The sequence below is a fragment of the Xiphias gladius genome, chromosome 7, assembly GCF_016859285.1.
Source record: "Xiphias gladius isolate SHS-SW01 ecotype Sanya breed wild chromosome 7, ASM1685928v1, whole genome shotgun sequence".
Taxonomy (NCBI): Eukaryota; Metazoa; Chordata; class Actinopteri; order Istiophoriformes; family Xiphiidae; genus Xiphias; species Xiphias gladius.
In genome coordinates, this window is record NC_053406.1 from 27,448,824 (window position 1) to 27,461,495 (window position 12,672).

Sequence of the window (12,672 nt, forward strand, 5' to 3'; positions counted from 1 at the left end):
CGCAGACGGTGAAGTTTGGTGTTTGAGCGCAGCGAAGATTAAATCCATGCGGTGAAACCCAGTCATCTCCCATCAGCCGAAGTCAGCTGACACAGAAAGCTTCAACCACAACAGACGTAAAAACCGTCCGAGTGACGGAGTTTGTCTTTTTCAGAGACACAGCGTCAGAGCGATTATTTGCATGTGGACAAAAAAGAGGTCAGGGTGGGCGGGGTTGTAGAGGTCGACTCTTATTGGCTGCTGCGGCCCAAGTATTTTTTTTTTCTTCTTGTTTTGTGTTTCGGATTTTGTGGGGTTTTTTTCGGTTAAAAATGGAGGGATTGAAAGATGGATGGAGGGACTGATGGAGGGAAGGGAAACAACCGCAATCACAATCCACTGCACTGCCTCTGAGAGAGTCTTCCAGTTTGGGCTTCTGGGTTGGACCATGAGGACTGTAGAGACCAAGAGAAACGCAGGCAGGGTTTCACTGGTTTCTGTCCCGGTCCAGAGGGACGTTAAGCGTTTGTGACGAGCGGTTGCTCTCCTGCTGGTATTTCTGTAAGCTTCGGCACAGCCAGACCTCTCGACAGCAACGTTGTAACACGAGTGTCCTTTCTCTCACGTCTGCTTCTAGAGCAGCTTCAGCTCTGAGGAGCTCGCGGAACCAGAACGGACTGAACGGAAACAGCTTTTACACTCGGTGTCAGGCTTCAAAAACTGGCTCCCGCTGCCTTCACGTCCCAACACCATCGTCATGTTTCACAAAAACGTTTTTACGGGTGGGAGGAATGATGATGCCAAAAAAATGGTGGATTTGGAGGCTTACATCACAATTTTAGTTTTTTGTCCCAAGATCAGTGTTGATGTTCAAAAACACTTCTATGAAACGGCCTACGAAGTAAAACTGACAGATAAATGATGTTTGTAACGCTAAGTCTTAATGCTGCTGTAACCATTATATTCACTTTTCTTTCGTATTTCAATATTTTTTTGTGTTTTTATTTATCTATCACTACAAATGCCAAACAAAACACCAATAGACAACAACAACGAAACAAAAGAAGAAAAAAAAAATCGGTGTTGATTTCCAGAACATCAGCGATGACCTGAAAGGAAAAAGGAAATCAGAAAGTGTTTCTCTAATGAAAAATCTTCAAACAGTTTATGGGAAAATGAGACAACAATTCGAATTCTTTTGGGGGAAAAAAGCCGTTGTAGTGTTTTATGAAAACAGAGAAAGTCAAAAATCATTTTGAAATGAATTTACAAATGAGGCCACACATTTAAGACATTTACATAGAACATAGAGCTGTATATAAGACACTTGTAACTTCAATGTGTGTGTGCATGTGCAAGTTTTCAGCTGTGGATCTGTACTGATACTTTTTTCTTTCTGTAACATCACTGTTGATGGACATTGGACGTTCTTTAATCTTTCCTACACAAACTTGAATTTTTCAACAAGTTTGCAAATTACAACGAAGGCTCTGAAATTATTTTTGTCATCTCACAAGCGCAAACTCTCATCAACCCTTAACTGACTAACACCGTATTAACGTCATCACGTAATCTCACCCACCAGAGCGTCCGCGTCCTGTGGGACAGTGCGCGGACGGGAGAGATCCCCACAGTTGTGACCGCGTGGACGATGATCTATTGGTCAGAAAATGGGAGTGAACGTGGCACAGTTAGGAGAAAATCCTGAACGTGGTTTTTGTGCTTTTGTTTGTGCTAAATCTGTTGTCACCTGAAGGCAGCGTCTGCACGTTCACTGGTTTCTGAGAAGTAGAAAGCGTAGAAAGGGCACTCTGCAGTTTACGTCTGCGATTGAGGAGAGAACAGCAGGTCGACTCAGAGGTTTTAAAACACATCCTAACAACTCTCCATAAAATCCCAATAACCTCCCGACAACGTTTCTTAACATTTCCCTCCATCAATGGTGAAAAACGAAAGCGTTTCCTCTTGAAGTCCGGTTGAAGCCCGTGAGTCGACCTGCTGACCTCCCGCTGTAACTTCCATCCAAAAACAATAAGAGACTCAGCCTGTAGGACGCGCCGCCGCTGTTGCATGGGGAAGTTCACAGCACTGCCGACGTCCATCGGCGCTAAATGATGATGTCATTACCAAGCAACAGAGGCCCTGTGGCGGTCGGTTGGCCCCTCGGAGGCCAACGGGCGGGGCCGGCAGGAGGATGAGGAACTGTTGCCAGGTTGAAATGTCTCTGTCAAAGCCTGAAATCTCTTGATCTTTCTTTGTGTTTGCTGATGTTTGCACCTTTTCTGAGACACCTTCATATAACGCATCATGTATTAGAAAAAAGTCATCGCAAATACGCAGCAGGATGAAAAAGATTACTGAAAAATTAAAAAAAAGAATGATATAAAAGCTTCAGTGTCCGCCTCGTTCTTTATTTGGGCCGCTCGGATTAGCTGGGGTACTCCGCGGGTGCTTCTGGGCCCCCTGAACCCTTATTGGGCAACAAGAACCTCCAGAAGAAAACCCTTACGTGGCCTTCCTCACACCGATGCCGTCGGAAATGTTTTAAGCGAGTCATTCTACGACTGTGGGCTACGGTGCAAATGAAGTCACGTCAGGAGACTTTGTTAAGGTCAAAGTTGAGTCTTAAACCATCGGACTCGTGACTCGAGTCCAGAAGTCCACATCACTGAGAGCTGCAACATTAGGACTAGCTTCCTCCTGCAGATGAGACAGGAAACACATGAGCTACCACAGAAAGATCACCATCTGTCCACCTGTCTGGAAACTGTCTGTGCTCCAGGTCAACCTTTCTCCGAGGTTTAAACATATGCCTCCATTTACAGTTGGAAAGAGTGGAGACTTCATTTACATCAAGTCTACGACATTAGAAAATAAATATTAGAATTGTCTGCTTCTCTCCTACTGTCTGTGCTCACATTTACAGTAACTTAATCCATCTGAATTCCCAATGAAGCTTTTCTCATCAACGTTTCTCTGTTTCTGTTGTCAGACGACGGAACAAGTAACTGTAACTGTAACAGTAACTGAAACGTGGCCCATTGAGACGACATGTTAACCAGCTGTCACTTCCAAGCTGCTGCTCTGCTGCTAAAGTCCTGGTTTTAAAACCACGACGTCGTCTGACAGAATCACCAGACACGAGTTAAAGACGACGGCTGAGCTGAGATTTCAGTCGTATTTACCTGTAAAATGATCAGTCAGAGAGAAAGTCAGAAGCTCATTCAGGTCTCTGTCAGCTGCCGTGTGGCCAGCTGAACGCGACGCATAGAGAGCAGTGTATCTGTGGAGGGGAAGCCCGACCTCACGCTCGCGGGGCAACACTGGCGACGCTCTTCTACAGGAAGTAGCCGAGGTTTGACCAAAAAGTGTCTAGATTTGTCGCTGGGTGTTTTGGTGAAGAGAAGTCGCTAAAGGGTTTTTAAATCTAGCGACAAAGGCGCTAAGTTGGCTACACTGTCTGTAAACGCCCCCCGATGACGCAATAGAAACTGTTTGCGACAACTCTTTTTGGAAGCGCAACAGCCAATAGGGAAACTCCAACACTCGGCCGGACAACCAATGGTGTAACTTCATCACTCAGTCAGTCTGTCACTCACAGGCGTACGCGTTTGCAGGGCCGGTTCTGCTGTTGAAACCCAACTGGTTAAACGTGAAGAGGCCGTTTTAGGCTCTGATTTTGCAGCTTGTAAGAAAATGTAATGATGACTATAAAACAAAAGACTGGGGGAAAAAAGCTGCAAGATTTAACTGTAAATTGGGGGATTATCATCATCACAGGCCAGTAGAGTTGGGACATCTGTCTTGAAGGCACAGTCATAATCCTGTTGTTTGTATACTTTTGTTTTCAAATTCACCTTTATGAGACGGGAGCGTTAGAAAACCAGGCAACGCGTGTCTTTAAATGAGCAACCAGTTTATTCCGTCGGAGCCGAGATGCTTTAGGCCGAGCGGAAAAAAGCAGCGGCATTCTAACGCCGAGGCTCACCGGAGTGTTCAAAGCTACAAAACCACCGAAAGGACAAGTTCTGGTCTCAGAAGACCGCCATGTGTTGACGCGTACAGAGCGTGAGGTGATTCCTCCATAACACGGTTCCCCTATAGAGACTGGGGACGAAATCCACAGTCCTCACTGAGCCGAGGTTAAATCTGGGGCGAAGTTACGCACCGTCCTTCCGCAGGTGGTGTCCGTTCACCTGAACGTTTGACTGACGGAGACGGACAAAGGATGAAATGTTGGCACCTTTCAGCATCCAGCACGTAGACTTCCTCTCCTTTCCCTTCCATACCCAGATTCAGTTCGATGAAGGTTTGATTCATTTAGTGGCATAATTCTAAATATGGGTGACGACATTGAACGGAAGTCGAAAGTCCAGAAGAACAAACCTGTGCAACAGGCTGATTTAACACACAACTGAAATTAATCAACAACGATCAATAAAATGTAAAATTGCTGTTACTTTACTAAATCTACTGTTTCTGTCGGTGTAAACTTCCGGGTAAAAATGATTCGCATTCAGAGAATTTCTCTCACAAACAAACTGATGCAGATTGAATGATCATGAAAAACACCGATGTAGCAAATACTTGAAAGAGTATAAGTCATGTTTATATGTATTTCCTCTTTCACCGGGTGACAGAAGCAGAAGAACGGAGCGGCTGTGCAGAGTGAGTTTTGTGGTTTGGACCCGACGCTCGTCCCAGTCTGAAGCGTTTCGTGGTTTCAGCTGCTGCCTCCTCAAGAGCTCTCTGCTCGGACAGACGGGCTACGAGCTCACAGAGCATCCATCCAAGCTGCTGCAGTATGAATACGCTCAGCGGCTGGTTTCCACTTTGCCCACGACGCCGTCTAATGTCCTGATGCCTTAAGAGCTGCACGGCTTCATCCAACTTTAACAAGCAGCGACACGAAAACACGAAGCTAAAACCATCAGCTGACTGCAGGAGGGCAAAGAGAGCTGGAGGAGAGATAACAAGACTCTCTGTCTGTCTGTTTATATACCTGTCTGTCTATCTATCTGTCTATCTCTTTCTGTCTATCTGTCTGTCTATGTATCATCTATCTATCTGTCTGTCTGTCTATCCATCTGTCTCTATCTATCTATCTATCTGTCATCTGTCTATCTGTCTATGTACCTGTCTGTCTGTCTCTCTATCCTAACGGGAGTCTACCCAGCATCCCAGGCTTCATCTCTGCAGCTGCTCCACGGTAAAAGCCACCCAGGCAGCAGAAAGGCTTTTACTGTGAAGGAACTGGAGGAGTTTTACTGTGAAAAAACAGCAGGGCTTTTACTGTGAAAGCGCTTTAGGACTTTTACTGTGAAGCAGCTGGAAGGCTTTTACTTTGAAGGAGCTATAAAACCCCAATTCATTCTGAAATCGCGGAGGTTTCGGTTCTGAACGGGGTCCTCGGTCCCTCGCCGAGCCCTGTCCAGAAACGCCGGACGTCGTCACAGCCCACTGGCCTCGGGCCGCGTCTGTTACTGACGGACGCCACCGGGGGGCGACGCCGCACCGGGAACCAGTTTTCGGCGCTGACAACTGCAACGTGTCCCCGTGCAACTAAATGAAATACTCCATTACTCGCGTTACAAGTCGGGGAAAGTGCGGATGGGACGGTTTAAAAAAAAACCCTCAACATGATTGAAGACAAATGAGAATCAATTACGAAGGAAAAGACGCGCGTTCTCGCGCTTGAGAGGCCGGAGTCATGACAACTGATTAATCGACTGGTCGTTTCAGCTCCTCTTGTTTACAAAAAAAGCCTCGTGTCGAACGAAAGACGCTCCGTCTCTAAAGTAAGCGACCAAAGCTGAGACATACCGGTAGCGGACCGCAAAGTCCGGCGTCCCGCTCCGTGACGGGCGGGAGTACCTGCACACGCGAACTCCGTTACCCCCCCGCACCGGTGCTCCGACCGGCTTCCTTCGGGATAAAATGCCGAAAGGTGAAACTGTGAAGACGATTGGCCACTAAAACGCAGCTCAGACCAAAGTGAGGTGACGTCCCCGAGCGTCCCGCACGAGAGACCGAGAGAAACCCCTAAGAGGTTCCGACCCGTTCCACGCGCGTTAAACGCCCGGTCCTTTGCGCGGACCACTGAACCGGCGGTTCCCGGACTGTTAAGACGGAGACGTCTTTCTAACAGGCCAGGGAGCCCGCACTCACACCTCGTCTGTCTCGGAGTCCAAAGGAACCACAACCCCTCGGGTTCACCTGGCGACCCCTCCGGAGGGGCCCCGCCCCCGGGACCCGGTGGACTGAACTCTCTCTCCCTGTCTCTGACACCGGAGCAGCTCCGGCAGTAAAAGTGTGATAATTGGAGCCGAACGCTCGAGTCAGGTCTCGTCAGTGCCACCGGTTCCCGCTTTTCCGCGGGAACTCACGCAGCAGATCCGGTCGAACGCAGGACTTGGAACTGGTTCTGGCCGAGGATCGCCGCTCGCTTCCGCGCACCGCCGTGGCGCGGAGTTACCGTGACGGTGCGGGGCTGTGGGAGGTGAGAAACCGGTGACCAGCGCCGCGTGAGTCACGGCTGAGCGACCGGCTGGACCCGCTCGCGCTCTAGCGCCGGGGGTGGGGGGGGGGAGGTTGGGAAATCACTGTGATCCGTGTCGCAACGGCAGCGAGGACGAGGAGGAGGAGGAGGAGGAGGAGCGTCGACCGGAATACGCTCAACTTCTACTTCCTAGATGTACTCACACACACACACACACACACACACACACCGCCGACAGCTACTTTAACTCGTCTTCTCGTTTCTCTCTCTCCAGATGTCAGCAGCTGTCTGTCTGAGTCCGGTCTCCCGCGGCGGAAAACTGCAGCTCTTCAATAAACACTTCGCTCAGTTACTCGATTAGCGCGTCGCGTTAGTCCGGAGTCATTAAGTACCCGAACTGGCTCCTCGCGCCAGGACTCCCCGGACCAGCGGGAACCGGCGCGGCAATGGGCCGTTAGTCATCAGAGCCCCGCCGCTCCCGGTGCTGATCGAATCGTGAGTGTGTGTGTGTGTGTGTGAGTCAGCAGCAGGACTCTGTCTCTCGCACACACGCACACGCACTCGGTAAACACATAAAGACACGGGATACGCCGACACACCGGTCCGGTCCTGGACCCGCCCCGCCCCCGCCCAGCTCAGCTCGGCTCCGCCTGGTCTCCGGGACCCTCAGCGGGCGAAACCCGGAGCGCCTCATCCCGACCGGACGGACGCCGAGGAGCCCGCCCCGGACAATGTAAGTCACCTCCTGCCGTTTTAATCTCTCCTGTCATGAATTTCCCGGGTCGTTGTTCTAAAAACCCAGTTTAACGGGAACTGGAGGCAGCTCTGCGGTTCCGGGTACCGAGAGTCGCTCCGGTGACCGGACAACCACGGCGTCTCATCCGGGGGTCCACCCGCGTTTGCCGCTCGCTCGCGCCGACGGTCCCGTACAAAACCTCCCGTTTTACTGTCACGTCGGTTGACTTCGGCCGGTCGGACACCCCGAGAGGAAAACTACACACCGCTGTGCCTCAACCCGTCCCGGTCCACATTTCGGCAGAGACACACCGACGCAAGCCGCGCTCGAACCAACACGGTCACAACTCTTGACCCCGAACACGGAGGTCGAGATTAGTTCGCGTCCAGCGGTTTGCTCAACGGTGTTTGTGCCGAGTTTCTCACGAGGCTCAAAGGATTCGCGGAGGGGGTCTCGTTTGGAGCCGGGGGTGGGGGGTGGAGGGTGGGGAACGGCAACACAGCTGAGCGGTGCGGTTCACCCGCCTCTTCTTCATCATCGTCACCAGCAAATGTCAGCTGTGAACCGAGAGGAGAATATCACACACACACACACACACACACACACACTGTCATCTGTTCTGAGAAACAAAGTAAATTCATGTCCAGGCAAAGGGCCCCCGGTGGCTCCCGGGCACCCGCACGACCCCGTGTTAACCGCCGGATATTTGAGATATCTGCTCCGTCTAGTTGGTTCACCGGGGCTCAGACATCTGCTGCAGTGGCCACACGCCCACACACACACGCTGAGCGTGTGTTTTCTCAGATAACAGACGACTGAAAGCTCGTCCGATTTCCCGATGTTGAATTTCGAAACTAAATGAGCCGCGGCGAACGATGGCTGCCGATGGCCAGCGGTGATAATTCGTAGCCCACGAGTGCGAAATGTGAAGGAAACTGCTGAGTGTTTATGTGAACCAGCTCCCTAACATGAGTAATCAACTACCCAGAGTCCTCTGGGGCCAGGGAAGGGGGATCGTTGTCACCTCCGTACCCGTGGGAGTTTTTTATATGACCACACACACACACACACACACACACACGCAGAAGGGGTTTTCCAGCTTGGGTTTAATCAATCCTCATTTGGAGTGAAGTGTGCGCGTGTGTGATGGATGGTGTTGTCGAGCAGCCCCGGTTCTGTTTGTCCCTCCGGGGATCCACTACCTCTGCCTGCGTCTGTTTCGACATCTCTTTATCTCCTTCTCCACCTTTTTTTTCCTCATTTCTCTCTTGTTTTTTTTACTCCCTCTCCTCCTCCTCGTAACTCCCTCCTTCCTCTCTCGGTTTCTCCCGAGCTGAAGTTCCAACCTGCTTCGTTTAAAATGAGGAGCTACGGTGTCCCGCCTTTGTCTGCTCGAACTCTGGCCCCCGACCAAAACGTCTAAAACACGGGCCGATGCCGCGTCATGTCACAAACCGTTAAACTGAAAACCGGCGCGGCCTGGGACGGAGATGGCAACTAATCCCGAATCGAACGCAGTCTCTAAGGCCTCTATCATCACAGATCAGCGTTGACCGATGTGCTCGCCCCTTCGTCGAAAATTCACACAAACATCGGCTTTTGTTTTGTTTCCCGAGCGATCAGGAGTGAAAGTGTCCTGACGTTTCTCCCGCCGATGTAAACAGATCTTCAACCGCAGGGGAGAACGGCAGATTAAACACGGCGGCCAGTCGCCGAGTTGAAAGGCCCGTCAGGTTCCAGCCGTGGCGTCAACCACAGAAAACCATCCTGGTCGTCTGGAATCGTAGCTACTCCAACCGCTCCATTTTCTCTAGAGTAAATCAAACCGCCACGGTTCACGGAGACGCTACCTGGCGGCCTTATCAGCCCCAACGAATTCTACACACAAAAACGTAGCATTTGCAGCACGTGAAATCATTTCAACCTCGACCGGCACGGACCACGGTCTCTGAAGGCTGAACTAGATCAGCTGCCGATCCCAGAACAAGGACCACCGAGGGCTATGAACCCAAAGCCTCAGGCGTTAGACGGGATGTGTTAGACACGCGATGACGTGTTGGTCGTTGAGCTGTGACGTGAAACCGCCGGGCGCAAGGTTTAGGCTCCACTCTTTGGTCGTGCGTTTTAAGGGAAAGCTGCCACACGACGACTTCTCTGGCAGGGTGTCGGTGCGGCGCCGACTCCGAGTTAGCGCTCAGCAAACGCTCAGTAAAGGTCAATAGGTTGTAATGACGGATCCATCCCGGGGGACTGCCCGACCAATGAGGCGAGAGCACATCGACCGGCCCGTCGACCGGTTGCCGGGGCGACTGCAGCCCCGCGCTGCGTTTCGTTCGATTCAATAAACCTCAGGTTAAACTGTAACCGTGGTTCCGGCCGCTCCGTCCGCCCGGTTTCTCCACCACCTGACACCTGTGTTTGCCTCCGTCCATTATTGGCTCCTGTGCTCCCCGGTCTCCTCTCTCCCCCTCACGCCTTTTACTTCTCAGACGCGCAGGTCTGCGGCTCGGGTCTGGTTCACGGAGTGAGGGACCGACAGCGGTGACCGGCCCCTCACGCGGCAACTCGCACGGCAAACAGTGAAACAGGCCCCAGAAACGTTTTACTCCACACATGTGATATAACGGTTGACGTGTCCCACGTGATATTACCTGTCAAGTTGGATTAGAAATAAGATTTTGAATCAGATGTTTGCAGGATGAGCTCGGATGTCAGTCAACAGCTGTGTGAACGCGCTGGTGTGTGTGTGTGTGTGTGTGTGTGTGTGTCAGAGACAGAAGTCGCATAATGATCCGTGAAATCATCCGAGCTGCTTCAAAGAAAAAAAGACACACACACACACACACACATGCATAGGACGAGACGAAGGGAAAGATAGAAACGGGGAAAGTTTGAGTCCGCTACACGCGAGGGGATTTTTACATGTGGAGACGCAGTAGGTTCGTTAGAGGGACAGATGAACGGAGAGGTGAAGAGAGGGGAAGCTCATCATCGTCCATCTCGTCTCCCGTAACAAGCAGGTTAATCCCACTTCCGCTGAGTCGACTCTGCCGCTGCAGCTGATTTAGAGACGGCTCGGGGGGGAAGACGGACGGTTCTCAGTTTGCTCTGGAAACGGTTGAGACAGAGCTCCACTTCCTCACACGCAACGTTTCGACCGACTTGGGGAAGTTTGTGTCTTTTTCGAGTCTTCTGTAAAACGTTTCACTCCTCCAGAAACACGCATCGGGCCAACAGAGCTGACGTCCTTCTTTCTGCCACAACCCAAGACACCGTCCTTGGGACCGCTGCTTCGTTTTCTCTTCTTCTACCAATTTCTGTTAGCTGTTGTTCATCTCGAGGATTTATACTGTTTCAAATATCAGTTTTTCATGATTATTTTTCTATATTTTTCTCTGTATTCAGGTCATGACGTAATTTAGTCTCGAATATAAGGGTTTCATTTACTTTACTGAAAAACTTGAGACCCCACGGTTGTTCCACAGTTATATATAAAATGTGCCTGTTCCACACATGTAATGATGAAAAGATACGTTTTGAATAAAACCCAGCAAAGTGTTGGGTGTAGTTGTTGTTACCTCGGAATAAAGCGGGAGAGCTGTGAGATGCGGTGAAGCGGAAGTGCACGGACGCAGGCCGTCGACGGGGTGAAGAAAAACAGGGCTTGGCCTCACGCTCTTCGTTCAGTGGCTCCCTTATTGTTTTCTCTGTATTATCCCTGAGCCGTTCGAGAGGCCGTTGCCTCTGCTTTTCACGGGGCACTAGGATTATTGAGAGTTGAATGTTTAATCCATTGTGACTTTCTGCTTCTCCGTCTGTTTTTAGTGTAAAAGGCATTAAAACGTATTGAATTCCACTGCATGTAAAAGCTTCTCCGTCAGATTTCTGATCAGGAATATCGCACCAACAGCCAAATCTTTAAACAAATCTTTAAACAGAACCTGGTTTTTAAAAAATGAATTAACGGCCTCTCCATCTCTCTGCAGGGCGTCCCTCATCTCCACCCTCCTCTTCCTCCTCGTCGCCGCAGTCGCGATTACACCAACTGTCAGTCAACTGACAGGTAAGTGACAGCTGTTACAGCAGGTCTCTGACCGGAGCTTGTTAGAGGACACAGATGGATGACACCAGTCCGGTCCAGTTTAACAGCTGACTGGCAAAACACACAGTTTGCTTTTCCTCACCTCAATCCACACAGGACTCTTTAACATCATTTTAAAAATGTCTATACTGAGTTTCACTTTACGCATTGTTTTCAAAGTTCACTGCCCACAAATGCATTGTTTGTGTTTCTCCTCAAACACTGGAGGGTTGCATTAATGGCACCACCTGGTTTCGTTGTCTTAATGTGAAGATTCACATGTAAATGAAGAGAAATGAGTAGAAAAACAGCAGAACTTCCTCAGACTTGCACGGATCCATCGCTGTAAAGGTTTCTTTTGTAGGTAAAGGGAATTCAAAACGATTGAACAGGATCAGACTGCTCTGGCTTTATACAGTCCACATTATAAAAGGCTCTCAGGTCCTTTATTTTCCCCCCTCAGAATCTTTCTTGTTCATGTTGGTGCAACTCTGCAGAAATGGGGTTAATTAAAGCCAAAGCTCCGGCCCCGTGGGACGGCGGATGGATGCTTCCAGAGAGAGGAGGGTTATTTGTTAGACTGTCTGTGTGTGTGTGTGGGGGGGCAGGGTTGGGAGGCGTTGGGGGGGTGGCGGGGGTGGGCAGCGGAGAGTCGGCGTGGAGGAGGATGGATGGATGGAGGTAAAGTGAGGAGAGGAGCAGATGCCGTAAGGGGTTAGATGGATGGAGCTGCTGGGATGTGGCTAAAAGAAATTAGATGAAAATTGAACGGATCCTTTGGGGAAACTGGTTATTACACCAACACACTGCGCTACCACATTCGTTGCATATAAATTCCAGCCGTGTCGAAAATGTTGTGACCGACTTCAGCAGGACTTTTTTTCTAAAAAGAAGAAGAAAAAACCCGAAACAGCCTATAGTTGGTCTGTGCAGCAGCTTGTTACGACCGTAGTTAGGTTTTATCGTCAGGTGACGTAGTCTAAGGACCAACAAAGTCCACGTTAGGAGGAGGTTGGGGTAGATGGATGAGTCCGCTGTTCATTTCCTGTGGAAAACCGATAGTCGTCGTTTTTTTTCTTCCCCCTGGCCTCTCTACAACCTCAACTGCAGGTTTATGGATGTAACCATGACAACCAAGGTCCGGTACACCTGCTGCCGCGGGGGCATTATGTCAGGAGACGCTCCTGTGGGTCGTGTCAGAGGACGGAGACAAACGACCCACGTGGTCGATCAGGAGGACCGGTTGGTATTTTCTAGGATCCGGGAAAGTCTTCGTGGTTTGTACGATCAATTGTATTTGGGTCTGGGGACGCAAATGGTTTGAGCTTTGAAAAGTTCCTCTTCTCTGAGTCGGGTCTGGGTATAGAGATGTGTGAT

At 50.2% G+C, this 12,672-nt stretch overlaps 1 protein-coding gene across 1 annotated transcript in view; it reads left to right on the forward strand.

The window, feature by feature from the left end:
* The first annotated feature begins 6,679 nt into the window (after positions 1 to 6,679).
* Positions 6,680 to 12,672, forward strand: part of LOC120792029 (interleukin-1 receptor accessory protein) — a 28,717-nt gene continuing 22,724 nt past the window's right edge. The window contains exons 1-2 of the mRNA XM_040131020.1: positions 6,680 to 7,211; positions 11,201 to 11,277. Of these exons, the coding sequence (XP_039986954.1) occupies positions 7,210 to 7,211; positions 11,201 to 11,277 (79 nt within the window). The 5' untranslated portion in view covers positions 6,680 to 7,209. The remainder of the gene's footprint in view (positions 7,212 to 11,200; positions 11,278 to 12,672) is intronic.